We start from the raw sequence: 19,900 nt of genomic DNA on the forward strand, positions 1-19,900 counted from the left end.
GGCAAGGTTTCAGCTCTCCTCTTGACTCCAACTTTACAGGTATTTCATTTGTTCCTCGCTGAGCTCCTCCAGCCACCCAGGCTAGGTTGCCCAAGAGCAGAGGCGGAGTGCACAGACCTGCTCGAGAAGCAGCATGTGAATGAACTTGTGTGGCAGTAGAACTCGAATGGAGCTCGGCACGAGTCTGTCAGCCTGAATGAGCAAGAAACTGCGCGGTGCCTTGGGGACCAGCCTACCCCCTTCCCTGTGAGCTGCGGGCAGAGGAGAGCGGCTGGGCTGTGCATACCTGGTGCTGCGGGGCTCTACGGGGCTCCGCGGTGCCCGACAGCAGCTCTGCCCCGGGTCCTGCAGCCTGGGCACTGCTGTGCGGGGCAGCAAGCGGCGAGGCCGGGAAGCCCCTGACCCCTGCAAGTTCCCCGTGGGCTGCCAGAGGGCATGGAGGTACCAGGGCTCCGAGAAGGCGCCTCGACTCCCCACTTCCCGGTCGGAATCCCGGGGTAAGCAGGGCAGTCCTAGTCCCGACCTGGAAGCGCCCTCGGCGGCGGCGAAACACCGAGAGGAACAGGGCCGGGATCTCCAGGGTCCGCCGCAGCGAGCCCGAGCGCACCGGGCCTGGCTCCGTCACCCTTTGTCCACCGCCCCGGGGCAGGTGCGGGCAGCGAGGCCAGGCCAGTGGGATAAAGCGGCTGCGAGCTCCGGGGCTGCTCCTGCCGCCGCCGAGCCCGGGGTCGGGCGCTCTCCCCCGGCGCGGTGCGGGCGCGGCTCCCGGCACTCGGCCCCGGTGCCGCCGGCGGGTTTTATGCGCAGGGCGGCCGGCGGGCCGGCGGGGGTGGGAGGAGCCGGGCAGGTTGTGCCCGCCGGGCCCTCCTCCCTCGCTCCCTCCCCGCCCGGCGGAGAGGGGTCGGGGGAGGGGGCAGCATGGCCTGTCCGTCCGGCCCCTTTTCCAGCGCTCATCTGCCCCGGGAGTGCGGCGCCGCTCCTCGCAGGGAGAAGAGGTCCGAATGGAGACAGACGGCAGCCAGCCCGGCCTCGCCTCCCCGGACTCCCCGCACGACCCCTGGTACCTCCACGGCGGCCGCCCCCGGCCGCCCCCACCGCCCCCCCCGGTCCGGCCGCGGCCGCCCCCTCCCCCGGCCCCGGCCGCCCGGCCCGGGCAGGCGCGGCGGCGGCGGCGGCAGCAGCGGCGGCGGTGCCGCTGCCAACATGGCCGATCCGCGCCCTCCCCTCCCCGCGCGGCCCCGCCGCCGCTGCCGCCACCCCCGCGGGGTGCCGCGGCCCCCCGGCGCGGCCCCGCTCACGGCTCTCCCCTTCCTCCCGCAGCAAAATGTTCATCGGGGGACTGAGCTGGCAGACCACGCAAGGTGAGCGCCGCGGGGCCCCGCACCTGCCGCCGGGGCCGGGGGTGGCGGAGCTGGGGCTGAGCCCGGGGGGGGTGCGACGAGGCCGGGACGGGACGGGGCACCCACAGTGGATGCTGTGCTTGCAGAGGGCTTGCGGGAGTACTTCAGCCAGTTCGGCGAGGTGAAGGAGTGCCTGGTGATGCGGGACCCGCTGACAAAGAGATCCAGGTGAGAGGCCGGGCCCGCGCCTCCCTTCGCCCCCGCCGCGGCCCGACCGCCACTTTAACCAACTTTCTCTCTTCTCTCCGCACCCCCTCTTCTGCCCGGGCTGCGGGGCTCAGGGGCTTCGGGTTCGTCACGTTCATGGACCAGGCTGGCGTCGACAAGGTCCTGGCCCAATCCAGACATGAACTGGACTCCAAGACGGTGAGATGACTTCTCTCATCTCAGGGGTGCTTTTACCGGTGGAACGGCTGTGCTCGGAGCAGCCGTCGATTGTAGTGTTTGATTTCCAGTTAGAGGTTGTAAACTATTGATTCCTGATACGGATCGATCGTTCCCTTCTCTGTCCCACTTGCCGGCGGGTACGCTAGCTGCCGCCCAAGCACAGGGCTCACCGTGTGCCGATTCCTGGTACGGGTCTGTGGATCCTGGTGATGGTTTTCTTCTTGCTCGCTGGTTGTAAGGCCCGTCCGGGCAGTGACTGTAGCCTTCTCGAAGCTGGGACACCTGAACACGTTTGGGATGAGGATTTGCCCCAGGAAATAAGACGTGGTTACATTCGGAGAGAGGGAAGCCACCCTTTCATCCTGTGTGCTGCTGGGCACTGATCCCTCCTCAGGGGTGCTGTTCCCCAACACCCAGGCCCTGCTTCCCTAGCAGTGGTGGCCTGTGCATCCCCCCTTCCTGGCAGAGAGCCCTCATTCTGTGCACCTCAGAGACTCTCTTCTGGTTTCCCCAGGTGAAGTTTTTGCAATGGTCATTGAGGTTCAGGACTTTATTGTCTCCAAGTGTGGCCAGTGTCTGCCCATGTGGGCTACCAGCAGCTTCTTGGAGCAGCTGTGGCTCCAGCCCTCACTCTGCAGGTTTGGGTGATGAGGAACTCTAGCTGGGCCAGCAGAAAGATTTGGTGGCTCACTGGACGTAGTAGCGTAAGGTGGTGGGTCCTGCCTTGTGAATCTGTGGTGCTCAGATGTGCAGACTGTTTTGAGGGGTGGGGGTGAGATGTCTGAGTGGGAGGTCCCTTCTCTTTAGTTTCAGTGACTTGCCTTCCCCTGAATTCCTTTTCCTTATTGCTGCCCTGGGGTGAAGGTGAGGGTAGGGATGGGGGAGTGGCGGGGGGCTGCAAGGGGATGGCATGGTGAAGGGGGCATGTTCTGGCTCCAGGCAAGGGCTGCTGAGGAGTCCAAATGCAGTTTTATTTCTTGCAGTGCATGGCCCCGGCGTCCTAGTCTTTATCTTGGCAGAAGGAGAGGGCGGGAGAGCGAGACCCTCTTTCTTAGGGTTTACAGCATGAGTTGCAGCAAGATTTATGTCTGTTCCTGTTTAACTGCCTGGATCGCTCCCTTTGATGTGCACAGGTCCTTCCTCCCCACGGGAGCTCCTGGTTAAACCCACCCCAGCCTTCCTGGCTGAGGCTTGGTCCCCAGGACTCCCAGCCCTCCTGCTTCCAGGAGTGATGTAAAGTGAATTTTGCTCTGAGTGGGGTGTTTACAGTAATGTCTTTTAAGGAGGGCCCAGGGTTTTCTTTTTCTCTATTTTTTTTTTTTTTTACTAGCCTGTGTAAACACAGTGTCTGATCAGCTAGTCCTGTCATGAGTCTGTGGGCTGGCATAGACCCCTCTTGAAAAGGCAAGTGATGGATGTTGGTTGTAGCATTAATCCTGAAGTGTTACAGGGCTGGGAGAGAGCTGAAATCCACGTTCTCCATTCTTCTCCCCAAGCTGCCGCTGCCGGCTGTGCGAAGGCGCTCTGCAGCCCAGGGTGCAGCCCATGCGGGCAGGGTGGGACGGTGGCCACTGCAGGAGAACAGAAGAGCAGAGCCTCGTGGTGTAGGGCGTGTGGGGACCGGCCAGCCATTGAAATTCCCTGCTGCATCTGCTCTGCTCACCCCCTCGGCACGGCACACAGAGAATGGGGACAGTTTCACCAGAGCCTTCTTTGTTAGGAACTTTGATCCTCTTCCCCCTTCATTCTTAGTTTTTGTTTAGTGCAGTTTTCAGCAGAGTCAGATGTTTTGGGGTGTTTTGCCTCGTGAGAGCTTTATCTTATGGGAGCACATGGAACCTCCATATGCCTTTTCCCTGCTGAGGTGGAAGGTTTTGCTGTGAGTCGTGGGTTAAATGACAGAAACTCATCTAAATCCTAATTTAGAGTTTTATGAAACTTTGCAGGAAGAGGCCTGGTGCCCTGTAAGGACAGCCTTCTCATGGAGCTTGGTGTCTCCTGGCAAACAGCATTTGATAGACAGTGTCTGCTCAACTTGTTGCTTCATTGTCTTCTGAGTCTTCTTACTCTAATAAAGGCAGTTGGCCCAATTCTTTGGGGCAGCCGTGTTCTTTTCAGACTCCTCTTTGTTTGTAAGCTAGATAGCAGACTACAGGGTTATTTTTGAAAGTACTTGATATGAGAATTGGCTTTACAGTCTCAAGGTAAAAGATTTGCGTGGCTTTGTAAAGCTGCAGCTGGCCGCTGCCTTGAGCTGCTTCTTTACGCGCTCTGGGAAGAGCACTTGGCAGTGCTGGGTCATCCCGTCGTTTCTTTGTTGCCGTTGTTGAGTTTTTGCTGGGTTTGTCTTTTGTGGTGGAGGGAGTGATCTGCAGCTCCCCTGCAGTGCAGACCAGCAGGGCGGAGGTAGTGACAGAGGTAAAATGAAAGAACAAACCCGGACCTGACATCTCACAGGTCCTTCCCAGCCTTCCCTCTGCTTTGGGACACTGATACCAGCTGGGCCAACACAGGAGTTACGAGATCTGAGCTATGAAATGGGGCTGTAGGTGGCCTGAAGAGCATTACTGAGGACCTGGCTGGCCTGTTGGTACACCTGCGGCTTCCGTGGGATTCCTCATCAAAGTCTTGTGGGGTGAACTGGAAGCAGTTTGAGCTCAGGTGACTTCCATTCACTGCAGCCTGATCTGGGGTTTTGTTTTTTGGATATAATCTGAGCAGTTCTGAATGCTCTTAGCAGATTTCTATCTGGGTTTGTAAAAAGGATCCATTACGTCAGTGGGTGACACTGAAACACAACTCCTCCAGGGCTATTTGTTTTAACACCAGAAATGAGGGAATAAGGTACCGGTGCCTTTGCTTTAATTAGGAAAGACTCCAGCAGCCAAGGAGCAGTCAAGTTTGAGTAACTTGAGTCCGGCACCGAACTTGCTCCCCTCTGCATGTTCCCAGGGCTGTGCCTACAATCAGTGACCCCAGCCTCCCTCTACCTGCAACAATAGCTGGTTGTGCAGAAGAATTTGTGAAATGACTGCCTGCTCTCTCCAGCCAGGAGGACGCGTTATCTCTGCCCAGTTGATCACACTCAGGGTAATGAGAAAATGAGGCTGAGCTTAGCATTGCTGAGTATGAAAGCATCTTATTGGCAGGAGCTGAATGACACTGGCTGAGAAGTAAAAGACAGTAGATTATTGTTTTTGCTTATTATCTGCCATCAAGCTCCTGGTCTCCTGCCGTCCCCTGTCCTCAGAATTCGCTGTGGGTGTCTGCACTAGCCAGGAAGCAGTGGGGAGGGGGGTGTGCCTGGGGAGGGGAGGGCCTGGATGATTCCGATGCCCCAGGGAGGCACTGGAGGGTATGCTAATCTGCATGGAGCTTGGGGAGCGAGGTTTATTTTTGAATTTATTTGTGCTTTTCAGTTTTGCCTGTGTTTACCTACGTGCTGAGTTTATTTATGTTGTAAGCTGTGAGTCAGGATGGAGGTGGGGAAGGCAGGGAGAGGAGCTGGTGGAAGGGCACAGGGGGGCCAAGCTCCGGGGCTGTAAGACAAGTAAAAGGATGCGGGATGGGAGTGCAGCCAGGCTGGAAAGCTGAACAAAGCAGTGAGAGGAGCTGGAGAAACACAGCTTCCTTTTGGGCTGTTGGAGCTGCTGGGCTGATGGGACAATGCTCCAGGCTGCCCTCCCAGCTGCAGCCAGTCCAAGTGTGGGGATGAGCCAAACCTGCCTTTACCACAGGTCTTTGTAAGCTGATTTGTAGGTCTGGATCATCCCTGATGTGATGTAACTTTACAGGAGTTGCTGTAAAAATAGGCCTGTAAAGGAAGAAGTGGTGGCTGAGGAGGAGAGAAGGCTTTGTGGGTGTTTGGCTTGCAGCTGCATTAGTGTTGTCCCAGCTTTTGTGGTGGTGGTGTTTCTGGTGGTGTGAGGCCAATGTAGGCACGCGCTCATCCGTGCTGAGCCTGGCAGAACACGCGGCACCTGGATGGCGGCGCGGGCCCGGCTGCTCCGGCCAGCAGCAGGTTTATAGGGAAGCTGAACAGGCACAATGGAGGCTCAGCCCGCGGAGGGAGGGAGGGAGGCATCACGGCTTTGTGTGCAGCGCGGCCTGGGGAGAGGGGCAGCACGATCCCTGCGGCCACAGCCTCTGCAGCCGGCAGGCCTGGGCTCCTCGGGTTAATTTGTGCCATCCTGTCTGCTCTTTTATAGTTTCTTTTTGTCTGCTCTTCAGTCTGTGTTTGAAGGGATGAAATGTTTGGGGGTTTGTGTGCTGCTTCTTTTCAGTCTTGTTACTATCCAGATGAACTCTGCACTTGTAGGAAGAGTGAAGGGTGAGAGCAAAAAAGGCAAAAGAAATCACTTTTAATATGAGGCTGGTGATGTGAGGCACCCAGGGACCGGCCAGGCGGGAGGGTGCAGCCCAGCCTGTTAATCCCAGCATGTGATGGGCTCTCAGAGCATCTGCCCAGCGCTCAGCTGGAGATGGACCACTGCATGCTGGGACTTGTAGTCTCCCTGGGTTACACCTTACCAAGAGGGAAAGATGTCTGCAGCCAGCTTCATTTTATGCACCTCAGGTAGATTCTTTGGGTTTTTAGCAAGGTGCCACATGGGCAGAGACAGCTGCACATATGGAGGAAACCCTATGTCTGTAAATAGGCAGGAAAAGTATGTTCACCTGTTTTTCCCCACATCTCTTTCAGATTGACCCGAAGGTAGCATTCCCTCGCCGAGCACAGCCCAAGGTAAGCACTGTGGGCAGCCCTTGTGTCACAAGGGGAAGAATTTGTGATGGTGAACCTTGTCCTTCTGTGCAAGGTGGCCAGTGCATGCAACAGAGCTGCTCACTGGGGTTTGCTCAGGACACCTGGAGCGGAGTGCTGGGAGTTTGCATGGCACTGAAGGAACCTGGAGGCCCCTTGGCTGTACTTCAGAATGCACTAGATGCAGCTGGTGGATTAAATGCTGCCCAGGGTGAATTTAGTCCTTCCGAAATTGCAGAAAACGGTAGAAGTTCCAGGTCTTAGGAGATATGGAAGAGCTCCATGCTGTGATGTGACACAGGTGGAAGAGTGTCATGTGTGTGTACCTGTGTGTGATAAATAGGTGTATGGCAGGGAAGGGGAGAAGGATTTCACTTTGTGAAATGCCCTTGTGTGCTTGAGCACTGGAAAAGGCAAATGGTGTTGGATCTTATGTACAAGAGGCTCTGGCATTAAAATGCACAGTGGCAGGAACTTTTTCCAGGTGTGCAGCTAGAAACTTTTAGCTTAGGAACCAGCAGCACACTGGAGACTGCCTTTAGACTTCGGGACTTCCTTTAACTTGGTTCTTGGATGTGAGTTTTAAAGTTTAGAGTCTGTATTCCAAGTGCTCTTAGGGGTCAAAGAGCTGGGGAGGAGCTGTGTTGAGAAGCAGAGAGGAAAGAGGAGACTGGTGCTGGGAGGGAAGTAAGGGGTTCAGGCACTGAGAACAATTGGTGAGCAGGTATCCCAAGTAACTGGAGCCAGGAAGCACATGGTAGGAATTGGGTTAATTCCATTAAGCAGTTTGGTGACAGAAGGTGCTTTAGTGTTAGAACGGGCTGCTCTCCAAGCCAGGGAATTGCTGCGGATTAGCCCTATGCTCCTTGGGGTAATTAGGACCATGTGTTCCTCTGAGAGCAGGGGTGTAGCCAAGCAGCTAAGGGGAGGATGCAGCTGGAGAGCTGGTTCAAAGGATGTCGGTGTGCCTCAAGCCTGGCAGCCATGTCCCCTCGCAGGGTAGTTCATTTTCTTCCTCGTCCCAGCTGTATCAGTGACAAGTGGCAGAGGGATCTTGTCTTTACCTTCTTGCAGAGGCAAAGTGATTTAACTGGGTGTTGATTTGGCTCCATTTAAGTGACTGGAGAATGGTAGTGAAATGAGGCTTATTCCATTTCAGACTGGAGGGCTGTGCAATTTGTGGGGTGGGAGGGCAAAGCCTAGGGAACCTGCCTGTGATGGTAGGCTTCCTGCCACCCTGGGAGCAGGGCAGGTACCTCTGGGGTTGCACTGGCTGTGCCGAGTGGCAGGGCTGGGGAAGGGACAGCTGTGCCCCACTCAGTTGGGATGATATCACAGTGCCAAGGGAGTGGTGGCATGTTGGTGAGGGAAGAGGCTGGTAATTGTCTGACAAGGAGGTGGTGGCTGGGTGCTGGCATGTGTGGTGGGCTCTGTGAAGACAAGAGCATGAATGTGGTGTGGGACAGATCTGCCAGCTGTGTTTGGCCAGAGGGCTTCAAGAAGTTGGAAGCTCAGCTGCAGCAAAGGGGAAAGCGCTTCCCGGCAGCAGAGAGGAGTTAGTGGCCTTTTGAGTCTCGTTCTCTGCTCACTCTGGGTTTATTTGGTGAATTCCTGTCCTTCCCTTTTCCAGATGGTGACCCGAACGAAGAAGATATTTGTGGGTGGTCTGTCTGTGAACACTACTGTGGAGGATGTGAAACAATATTTCGAGCAGTTTGGGAAGGTAAGTCTCTTGAGTGATGTTGGATCAAAGCTGTTGCTTCTGGGGTAAAAGGAGTTTTCTGAACTTTTGTGGGGGCGGGATTAGAAGCTTGAGTCTTTTGCAAGGGTTAAGTAGATTAAAGGTCACTTACAGATTCTGGCTGCCTGTAATGTCCTTGTAGGGGCTACAGCCAGTGACTCCTGCCCTGTGGTGATTTGAAACAGAGTTTATTCTTGTTCCCAGAGTTGCTAGGACCTCTGTTACGGGAAGTTTTTCCCTATCCAGAAGCCTCTTCTGGCTCACAGATTTGCAGTCTGTTCAAATGCTGGAGGAAGGTTTGTAGGCACTCCTAACAGAGTGGCTGCTTTATCAACCTCTGATTTTGGCCTGTTTCTAACTCAAAACCTTGTCATTTATTTTTCAATAATCCTTTATTAAAAATAAGTCTTTTGGTCCTGAAACTTCTGCTGAGTCTTGGCAAGTTGTGGTGTAAGTTGTGTATAGTTTAAGAAAGTTTGGCACTAAGGCTGTCTCTTGTGTTGGTCTGGCTCTTCTGTGGCTGGTGGTGGCTCAGGGAAGGGTGGGCTACTGTGGCTGGAAGTTGCTTGTATCATGGTCCATGACAGCCAGGTGTGTGAATTGTGAGACTGAATCTGAGGATTGAAGGGAGCTCAGTTGTGACCTTTCAGCTGAGGAGGTTGTCAGCATCTCCAGGAGTGATATCAGCAGGATTAGACTGAAGGATCCCAAGATTTTTAATGGGATTAGGAACTGAAGGGGATCATCGTACCCAAGTGCCGAATGTGGTCACCTCTGTGGGCAGGACACTGTGACTGTTTCACTGTTGTTCAGTGGAGTTGTGCATAGGTTTGCTCTTTGGGGCAGGAAGTGTTGCATTCTGCAGCTCTTGGAACCTTCCTGCCCAGTTAGGAGGGAAGAACATGGTTTGGTGGGTGGTGACCTAGCCAGAACGTTGCTGATAGAATCATGGACATGGAGGGAAGTACCATGGAAGCTGCAGTGTGGGGATGAAGGCTTGGCATTAATTTTCTTTTGAAATTTCCGGCAAAAGGGTGATGTCATGTTAGGGCACACTAATTAGTGAAAGGAAAGGGAGTTTTGTAACCAGATTTGCCATATTACTGAAACTTTTGGGCAAAAAGTTTGGGACAAGTATCTGCTCAGAACTTTCATTCAGCTTCTGAAGCTTCTGCATGTCCTGGTGTGCAAAGTGGGACTCTGTTCACTCCTAAGAGAAAGTGGTTGGATAGCCTCGTGTTTGCCAGTTGGTAGCTCTGCGTGGCTTCATTTTCTGTAAGAAATAGGCAAACTCTGTTATGTCCCCAGGAGCATTCACATGGTATCCTCAAGGGTGCCACCACTAAAGGTGATGGTGTTCAAGTGTCTGTGCAGTTGAAGGCTGTTTGACTTGCCAGTTCTCCTGTGCTGCTGATGGATGTGTTTGATAGGAAAACAAATTGTCTTTGGCATAATCCCCTTTTAACCTTGACTGTATCCCTGCTAATTCAAAGAAGCATGTCACAGGGCACTCAGTTTACAGGCAGTTACAGTTGCTCTAGCCTGAGCAGTCCTTTCCAGCTCTTTTGGGGTGCTGTTTTGTTTCTCTTGTTTAATGGTTGTGTGCTGAGAGGTGTCCTGATGTCAGGTGGTTGGCAAGGACTGGTTGTGTGAGACTTTTTTCTGGAGTGGGCAGGAGGGAGAGTTCTGCACAGCTTGGTGCAATTCATTTCTGAAGAACCAGTGTCCTGGACAACATCCAGTGCTTCAAGTCAGTGAGGCTGGAGTGGTTGTCCCCTTGGCGCTGGGGAGTTTCCATGGGGAGATGTTAGGCCTGGTCAGATTGACTTGCCATTTTCAAGGCAATTTTCTGACTCATCTGTTCACTTCAGGTGAGAGGCTCTTCAGAGCTCTTGTGTAAAGCATCGTTCCTGGCCTGTAACCATCTGCCAGACTAAGCCTCAAATAATTCACCCACAACCAGGAGGACTGTTTCCTGAGAGAGTCTCTACAGTAGATAGCTTGGTATGGCTGATGGGTGGGATCAGTGGGAAAGTTCATTTCAGAGGAAAGTCTTGTGGCCTTCACCTCTGGAGTTCTGAGCTCTGAATGTGCGTTGTAGGGTTTGTAGGGCTAAGCCTGTTGCTTTCAGTTTCAGCTGTGACTCATGGAAAACATGATTTTGATGCATACGCTCTTTTGGTGGTTCTTTATGATGTGTTGGGGCCTCCCAGGTTTCAGAGGTCTCTTTGTGGGTGTCCCACATACCACGAGTGGTCTTCATCTCTTTGATTTATGACATCTTTAAGTGAGAGGTGCTGAAGCTCCAGTCATGGTCTCCTCATTTCAAAAAATGTTTTTTCATTAAGACTTTCCAAGTCATTTGGGTGCAGTACTGCTTCTGGAATTGTATCAGGACTGTGTGAAAAGGAACTTTAAGGATGCTCTTTGAAAGCATTTATTTAGAGGACTCACCCTCTGAGGAGGGAGCTTTGTAACTATTCCCTTGTATTTGAAGTGGCCCCATAGTTACGTAGGACATGGCAGGACACAAATTGCTCCTCTTTCCTCCTGCCTGTCCAGGGAAGGCATGGGAGCACTTAGGACCTAGAGAGGAGTGAGCCGAGAGCACCAAGGCATCCAGTCTTGACTGCTCAGGTTGCCAGGGGTGATTTTTAGTCAATTGTTGAGAATCCAGTGGCAAGCTCAGTTTGGATGTTGGCTTTAGGGGGAGATCATGCTCTACTTCTCAGGACAGGGGAGTCCAGGCTGCTGGATGGCTTTTGCATGAGGGTTTGTATGTTACCCTCAGGCCACAAGCCTGAGTGTGTCTCAGATTTGCCACCACTTAAGGTCTTTAAATTAGGGTAGATGCTTTTGAAAAATACAATTTAGCCCAGACAGAAAGCATGTACATGCTGGAGGAATTACAAGAGGAAGTGCTATGGCCTGCAGAACAGATGAGGTCAAATTAGATTATCATAATGTTCTCTCCAGTTCAAATCCGTGAACTGCAGCTCACAAGTCTACCAAGGTGGTTGGTGTTGGTGCATCTCAGGTCAGAAGCAGCACACCTCCTACATCCATTAGCAGGAAAAAAATGGAAGTTTAGTTGGGCTGCAAAGGAAATGGTTTTCTATTTCATTAGACAAAAGTCCCAGATGTGATTTTTCCATTTTGGCATTTCTGCTTATTCTTGTACTTTTGTTTTGTTTTGTTTTCTTTCCTTGCTGTGTCCAAAACTTTCTCTCACCTTTGTAAAATGGAAGTGGTCAAAAAAAGGTGAAAATGAAATCCATGAGTATTACTTAGTGATAAAGCAAGAGAGGGAGAGTCTGGCACCCCATTTCTTCATATCAAAATACTTGGTTTTAACAAGCACAAAAGGTGAAGCTTCAAAGAGGATCCCAAATACAGTGTGTCTCTGCTTCAAAGAGGAATCACTTTGGGTTTTTTTCCTTTCCGAAACTCTGACTAAAATATATGGGCTGCTGTTTTCCTGAGAAAGAAGATACAAAGGATTTTTTTTTTTTTTTTTTAGTACAGAGAGAGAAAGACTGAAAAGTGATCTCAAGCTGGCTGTGGTTTGTCAGGTGCAGCTGTGAGGGCTTTGAGCATAGCGGGATCTCTAGGAAACACCTCTCTGGTTCCAAAACTTGAATCTCTCTGAGATCCAAGCTCAGGCCATGCACATGCTTTCTAAAGGAGATAATTTTTTCAACTGTAGGACAGAAGTTCTGGAAAGACTTTCATTCACAGTATGTGTAGCCAAGTAGTTTGACTTAAGTTGGATGGTGTTGATCTTTAGACAGCACAAGGAGATATTTCAACAGCTTCTCTAGACTCAGGCTACCACCCTCACTGAAACCTGCAGCAGAAAGAGAAGGAGGAAGGTGTCTTGCATCTACCACCTCAGGCACAGCTAGTCCTCTGTCTAGTTCAACATGTATGAGAATGCCAGAGGAGCTCAAGTTGCAGCTTCCTCCTTTGCTACTTCGACCTGTGGGAACATGTTGTTCTGTATTATTTTTGGGAGGAAAAGGGGTTGTCCATCAGAGTAATTTCTTTGGACTTTGGGTCTCCAGTCTTGTAAACAAGGTTATTTGTTTCAAATCAAAACTGGAAAAACTCAGATCATCTTTCTAATGCAAGAGTTGGTCTGATGAAGTTTTGTGGTAGAGAAAGTCATATAAATTGCAAGATAGGAGGAGGCTTAGAATAAATAGAGTCATTTTATCATGGAGCATATGTAAACTGTGAAATCTTTGCCACAGGATGTTGTTGCTAAAATTTACATGGGCTCCAAAATGATTGGTCAAATTCATGGAAGGTCTTTTAACATACACAGGCACCCCTTTGAAATAAGAAAATCTTCAAATCCCAAATGGCTTGGATGGGGATGTCGTGTTCTGGGCTCTATTGTAATATGCTTTCCCTATCTTTATGTCCTTCCAAAGTTGTCTGTTGGTTGGTATCTTGGGAAGTTTTGGGCAAGGCAGAGCTCTACTCTAACTTGATGCAGCTGGTCTTTTGTTTGTCATCAGGAGAGAAACTGATCTTAACAGCAACTGGAAGTGCAGAGGTCCTGGAAGAAATGGGGGCCTGCACCCAAATCAGGTTTTTGAACTCATGGTTTTGTTGTGTGCTTTTACATTGGTGAAGCAGCAGTGCAGGAAATACATTCTCAGTGACGTCTTTGCATGACTCACTAATCAGTTGCAGCACCAAGGGTGCTTGGAAAGTGCTTAAAACCAGTCTGCATCTCTTGCTGGGCCTGAGGTAATTGTGTGTGGATGAGTCGGTCATAAAAGCTCAGCCTCTCAGTGAGGCAGCTCTTGCCCAGAGAGATCTCCTCTCTAAAAATACCCTGGAAGCGAACTAGAAAAAAGATCTGGGGTCTGAGGAGGGTTCTGACCTTTAGGCTGCCATCTAATACTCCATCCAAATTCTGGACCTGAGAGGTCGTGAGGTCTCACTGGGGTAATGGCTGTTAGTGTTGTGATGAGGGGAAAATCACAGTATCTGAGGTGCTGGATAAGATGAGTGTTTGTAGGTCTGTCACAAATGCCTATTCATGTACTCCTGACAGAAGAATGGGGTGGTTGGCTTAGGTGTTCGAAATGAGTTTTCCCTGCTGACTAATGGGAGAACCTTCAGATACTGATGGCAAATGTCTTTAAAGGAAGACTTGTTTCTGTGCTTACAGTGGCCATGATTTTCTTCACTTTGGATTGGGAGAATGTTAATTAATTAATCCTTAATCTGCCGCTCTCTGGAAATTTCAGGGATCAAAGCTGCATGTCAACCTGCTGTGGATTTCCAAACTGGATTTTGGATTTTCTTCCACAGATCAGAGGGCAATTTATGTAAATTCTCACACATAACATGGTTGCCATGAACAGATGGGGAGGGGAGGAGAAGGGGAATCTGATCACCTCTCTTGTGGCAGTAGGCAGTTTGGCCTGTGGTAACAATGCCTCTGGAACAAAGGGTTCTCTGTGTTCCGCATCTGGTAGGCACTTAGCCAAAACCACTCTAGCAGTAATGGTCATTCAGGTCTTCTGGGGTTCATCTGATATTTGCCAGGTGCCTGTGTGAGAGCGGGCAAGGACACCTGGACAGGCTGTTCTGCTCTCCTGTGGCATGGAGCAGGCTCTGTCCCCTTGGCTAAGTCTCATTCCCAGAGTTCTGAGAGTGGGTCTGCAGAGTGGGGTAAGAAGGGTCTTAATGGCACAGCACACTTGTTCCCTGGAGCCAGGCTCTCTGTCCATGCATCCTCCTCCCTGGAATTGCCCTGTCCTGTTTGTGCAGCTGGGAGAACCTCACAGGGTTGTTAATGCTGTCTCTTGACAGGATGGCAGAGTGGTTTCTAGATAGTTTGGTTTCTGTTTTCCTTAAGGAAGCTGTCTCAACAGTTACTATTTTTCTGCGTAACTTTACTACAAATATGTTGCTGCGATTCCTTCTAGGGCCAGCTCAGACATTTTTATTTGCAGTTCAGGTGGAAGATGTCTATCTCCACAAACCCTTTGCTTGAATATTTACAGTGTTCAAAATCTACATTTGTGAAAGTGCATCCAACCTTTCCTATCAAACTGGTATTGGAAATTATTATATTATTAAATCTGCATGAGGATGTCATCAGCTTCCCCACAGCAGATAACTAAGAATGAAACATTGAAAGATTGAAAGTAATTAGAGTGGAATTAAACCTCTGAAAACCCCCAGGTATTTTGGCCAAGGCTGGATGGATCATTTGTGATTATGGCACCTTTAAGTGAGAGGTGCTGAAGCTTCAGTCATGGTGTCCTCATCTCAGAAAATGCATTTTCAGGCAGATTTTTTCTGAGTAATTCAGGTCTAGTACTACTTCTGGAATTGCATTGGGACTGTGTGAAATAAAACTATTGAGGATGCTTTTTTAAAGCATTTCTTTAGAGGACTTGCCCTCTGAGGAAAGGGCTGTCTTGGAGTGAACTCTGTTCATGAACACTTTTTCCAAGCGGCCTCACAGTTTTTTAGCACCTGGCAGGACAAAAATTGCTCCTTTTTCTTCCTGCCTGTGCAGGAAAGGCATGGGAGCACTTAGAATCTAAAGAGAAGATAGCTGATTACTCAAGCTCAAGGTACCAGGTTCCCAGGGGTGATTTTTAGTCAGTTGTTGAGAATCCAGTGGCAAGCTCAGTTTAGATATTGACTTTAGGGGAAGGTCATGCTCTGCTTCTCAGGACAGGGGAGTCCAGGCTGCTGGATGGCTTTTGCATGAAGGTTTGTATGTCACCCTCAGGCCACAAGCCTGAGTGTGTCTCAGATTTACCACCACTTTAAATTAGGATGGATGCTTTTGAAAAATACATTTCAGCCCAGACAGAAGGCATGCAAAAAATCACTCCTCTTTTTTTCTCTTCTTATTTAGGGGGGGCATAGGAACACTTAGGCCCTATAAAGAAGGGAGCACCAAGTCATCCTGTCTTCATTGCTCTAGCTCAAGGCACCAAGTTACTGGGGGTGATCATTTACAAGAGCATGTAGTGACAGGACAAGGGGAAATGGCTTCAAACTGAAAGAGGGAGAGAGAGTAGGTTTAGATTGGATCTTAGGATAAAGGTCTTCCCGGCGAGGCCGTGGCACAGGCTGCCCACAGAACCTGTGGCTGCCCCGTCTAGGGGCGGGTTCAAGGCCAGGTTGGACGGGGCTTGCAAGTGATGGGTGACCCTGCACGGAGCCGCGGGGCTGGAAGGAGGTGATGCATCCCTCGGGAATGCGGTTCGCCTGTGCTGGGGTGCCGGGCCCCCGTTGGGTGCCCTCCCGGAGCCCATGGCGGGCCGCGGGCACCGAGCGCGGCGGGGCGGCTTTGTGAGCCGCTAATCCGGGCCCCAGCTGCCATGGCGGCCGCGTTGCCATCGCGACGGCCCCGCCGGCGGCCGCCTTTGTTGGGGCCCGCGCGGCCCGGCCGGGAAAGGCCCAACGCGGGGAGGGAAGAGCGGGGGTGGGGGGGATCGCGGTGTTCACCGCCACAATAGCTGCCCACTCAGGGCGGCTGGTGGTTGTGGAGTCGGTGCAGGCAGAGCTTTGGTGGGTGCTGGAGGTGTGCCTCAGCGTGAAGGTCTGCCCAAGCTATCCATGGTACAGGACAGATGTATCCCCTATAGCAAGGGTTAGGGGGGATCTGGGCCCTGCTTCACCTCACAGGTGTGTGCTGAGACCACCCAACTCAGCTCACAGGCTGCTGTGAAAGGAGACATAAAGATGGCCATGTGTAGATTTTAATGGCAATAAAATATATCAGTTACAGCCATATACAGAGTTGAAGCCCTGGAGTTGTGTGCATATACATCTATATATATATACACACTTTTTTCCACTTATGTACTGTATAAGATTTAGTTTTTAGCAGGAAACAGCTTTCAAATAGAGTACATGTCTTACAATAAATATGTTCTTGCAAGGCAAATACATTTTGGGGTGCTGGGTAGGTACATCATAGCACAGCCATTGGAAAAAGCGCAGAAGGAGGAAAGCTGCAGCTCTCCTCATAGCATACAGCATGGTTTGGGATGAAATGGTCGCACGTCTTCTTTCTCTGAGTGCTTGAGCGCTGTGGCAGTGCCCAGCCATTGCCTGGGATATTGCTGCACCAGGAGTTTGTGTGGAAGTGCAATGGGCTCTGCCACTTACAGTTGCTCCTTCATCGCAGGCTCTGCAGAGAGGAGGGCTGGTCAGGCAGACTAAGTCAGCAGTGGGCCTGTGCTCATTGACACTAGTTTGTTTTTTTTCCTCATGCCCATCTCTCATTGTGATGAGTTTGTAGTCTCCAGCACTACCTCAGAGTGCCTTTTACACAGCTTTCTCCCAGTGTTTACTGGGGAAGAGAACAGCTATTTCTCCAGCCTTCTTGTGAACTGGATGGGGAATGGATCTACATTTTAAAATGAGGAAAATCAGACAACAAAACCTGTTGAAGTTTTTTTAAGCCATGTTGGGTTTCCCTCCAGCACATCATAGTTGTGCTGTACCATGAAGGGAAATGGTGCAGATGTGGGAGCAAGTGGTGATGGGGAGTGACAGTGTGCGGAGCTGCCTTCAGCGCCCATCTCCCTAACTGTGTGTCCTGGGAAGCTGCTGAGGAGTTGCTTCGGGTCTGTGTCAAGGCTTATGTCCCCTGTGGCTCCAGGCTGGATGCTTGGCATGTTTCTCAGGTGTTTGTTTACTTGGCTGAAGGAGGCTGAGCCAGGAAGTGTGTGAGATGAGAAGGAGCCAGGTTGTCTGTTGTCACCTGGAGTGGATGTGTTAGACAAGGCCAAGGGCATCAGATATGATCTCTGTCTGCTTATGATGGTATTGGAAATGTCTGTAAGGGCTCCTTCCATCCACCTGGCCCTGAGGTGGAGCTGGGTGTCCTGGGGGCCTGGAGAGTAGGAGCCTCTCCCCTTTCTGACTGGGGCTGTGGAGTCTCCATGGGCAAAGCCCGTGGCTGCCTGTGCCAGGGCATGGGCAGCGCTCTGCCCTCTCCAGTGACTGTTCAGGAGGAGGCAGCAATGCAGATTCTTCCCTGGGCGAGGCAAGGGAGTAATCCTGTAGAGCTGGGGGGTGTGCAGGGCTTGCCGCTCAGGGAGCGGCTGTCTCACATGGAGAAGGAGGAGGGCCAGGGCAGCTGCTGGCCGGAGACTGCTGCCACTTCCCCTGAGCACTTGCACGTCCAGTTTCATAATCGGATTAAGGCAGTGGTATTAGAGGAGGGATGGGTCAGTGGGACAGGTTTACACTGGGGCTTACACGGAGGGGATTGAAGTGTATTTTTTAACCCTGCTCGGGCTGACCTGCGGAGTGGATGTGGCTCCGCAAGGCAACACCCGCAGGAAGATGGGGAGAAAAGTGGCACCAGGCGGTGATGTGCCGGGGAGGAGAGCAGCCCCAGGCCAGCTGGGGGATGGGATCCGGCCGCCCCTCCCCCCCGGGAAGGCAGCCCTGCTCAGGCCTTGCAGTAAATTTGCTCTAATTACAGCCTCCAGCAGTGGGAAACCTCACTTAGAGGAAAGGCTCCTCATGGGGTGGGGGTGGGGGCGCTTCCCAGCTTTCCCAGGCAGGCTCTGTTGTCTGAGGCCTCCGCTTCCCCCACCGCTGGGAGGCCCCTTATTCCTCTCCCCTCTCCAGCTTTGCTTCTCTGCCCCCCTTTGATTCTCCTCTCCTTTGAGGCCGGGATTTGGGAACAATGCCCTCCCTGCTCCTTGGCCCCTGGCTGGAGCTGCAGGCAAACAATCGGGGTCGCTTGCTGCCAGGGGCTGGGCCGAGGGGGCTCAGCCCAGCAGCACCTGCCCCGGGCTGGTGGGAGAACCAGGACCATGCTGGTTGTGGCTTGGCGAAGTGCCTGGTGTGATAGCTTATGTGTACTGCATATGTGTGCACACCCTGTTTCCTTCTTGGGGACAAGTTGTCTCATCTTGATCCCCTCAGGTTTGGGAAGGCCAGGGAAGCTCTGAACAATTGTGTTGGAAGATGCTCGTTGCAGCAGTAATAATCTGACTGCAGCCATTCTCTTTGCAGGTGGATGATGCGATGCTGATGTTTGACAAGACAACCAACCGACACCGAGGTGAGAGCTGTCTTCTGGCCCTAGGAGAGGTTACTGCAGAGGATTTGCCTCCTGCCTTGCCTAGGGAGGGGTCGGTATCCCAGCAGCAGGGGATGCAGGTTGCAGCTGCTCTCTATCTTGCCTCCAGTCGCCCCATTCTTTTACATCTGCATCTTTTACCAGTGGCCCTCACAGCACAGAGAGCTTTTGTCCAGTGCATTTCCTGTGCTGTAAACTCGTTGAGTTGCAGATATGTGAGAGGAGACGGCCCCCTCCTCTGCATGCTCACCTCCGTGGCTCCAGCCTGCAGTGTGTGTCTTACCTTGTCCCGAGTAATCTGAGCTCTGAGAAAGCTGACACAAGAGCCTGAAGAGTGCCTGCTTCTCGCCCCTTCCTCGACCTGGAGCCCACTTGTGCTCCCAGGTCACCTTTTCTTACCCGAGTCCTGCTGGTGGAGTCTGGTTACAGGATGGGAGCAAGGCTCTACTATTTGTGCTACACGGACCCAGCCCATCCATGGACGTCTCTGCCTTCCTGGTCAGTCCTCAGACCAGATACCTGGTGGTGTGGCAGGGCTTGACACTTGCACCCAACTCAGAGATTTAATGGAAACAACTTGACCTGCAAACTTAGCTTCAGCCTCTTCCCAGTCAGGGTCAGTAACAGCCCTGTGCTGGCTGCTTTCCTGTATGTTGTTTGAAGCACTTCCAAGCACTCCTGCCCCCAGAGCAGTGAGGGAACTCTCCCTTCTGCTCTTGCTACACTCTGTGCCCTTCAGATTTTTACTTTTTTCTAAAGCCATTAAATCTACTCTGACTGCCAGGCCTCAGCAGTCCTAGGATGTTGTTCCAGCTTCATCTTGAAAGGGAAGAAGCATTAACCCCTGTTCCTCCATGGGTGCCTACCAATCACTGGTCCAATTAGAGCTGTTGGGCATTTTGGGAGGCAGCAGGGAGAGCTGTCAGCCACTGTATCAACAGTGAGGGGCTCAGCCCAGGGCATAGCAAGCCTGGTGGGGGTCTGATGGGGCTCAGGACTGCTTTTCACATTCTTCTGCTAAATTCCCAAGCTCCTCTGCTTATGGGTGTTGGAGTGAGTGATGTGAATCTACCTGGGCACAGACAGATGGAGGACTTTATAGTGAGATGTTTCTGGCAGTGTGGAGAAAAGGTGGGGTTCTGGGCAGTGGATTCCCGTCTGCTTTTGGATGTTATTTTACAGCACCATGGAATTGGCCAGCTCTGGAAAGCGGAAAGTTCTGCTTAATCCCAGCTTGCTTGCACAGCAAGCTTTAAGACATCCTCCCACCTGCCTCAGTTCTCCGGAAACGGTTGCAGTCAGCTTAGAGGAGTTCAGTCTGCCCACCCGAGCTGGGCTTTGCCAAAACTGTCAGCAAAGGGGTTGGTGAGAGAAAGGAGGTGTGAGCGTGGGCCAGGGGCCAGGAACACGCTGTCCTTACCCCAGATACAAACCTTACTTTGGTGAAACTTTTGCAAATCACTGTGCCTGTATCTGCCTCGCTGTGTGCAGCTGCACTGCTGATCTGTGCCTGCTCACAC

At 51.9% G+C, this 19,900-nt stretch overlaps 1 protein-coding gene across 4 annotated transcripts in view; it reads left to right on the forward strand.

The window, feature by feature from the left end:
* Positions 1-470: 470 nt before the first annotated feature.
* The window catches only part of MSI1 (musashi RNA binding protein 1), a 30,497-nt gene continuing 11,067 nt past the window's right edge, over positions 471-19,900 (forward strand). For all 4 annotated transcript variants that reach the window (XM_072936130.1, XM_030285598.4, XM_072936131.1 and 1 more), the window contains exons 1-7: positions 471-1,060; positions 1,321-1,361; positions 1,487-1,568; positions 1,682-1,766; positions 6,490-6,531; positions 8,180-8,272; positions 18,314-18,362. In XM_072936130.1, coding sequence (XP_072792231.1) covers positions 1,002-1,060; positions 1,321-1,361; positions 1,487-1,568; positions 1,682-1,766; positions 6,490-6,531; positions 8,180-8,272; positions 18,314-18,362 — 451 coding nt within the window. In that variant the 5' untranslated portion in view covers positions 471-1,001. The remainder of the gene's footprint in view (positions 1,061-1,320; positions 1,362-1,486; positions 1,569-1,681; positions 1,767-6,489; positions 6,532-8,179; positions 8,273-18,313; positions 18,363-19,900) is intronic.

The sequence above is a fragment of the Taeniopygia guttata genome, chromosome 15 (genome assembly GCF_048771995.1).
Source record: "Taeniopygia guttata chromosome 15, bTaeGut7.mat, whole genome shotgun sequence".
Taxonomy (NCBI): Eukaryota; Metazoa; Chordata; class Aves; order Passeriformes; family Estrildidae; genus Taeniopygia; species Taeniopygia guttata.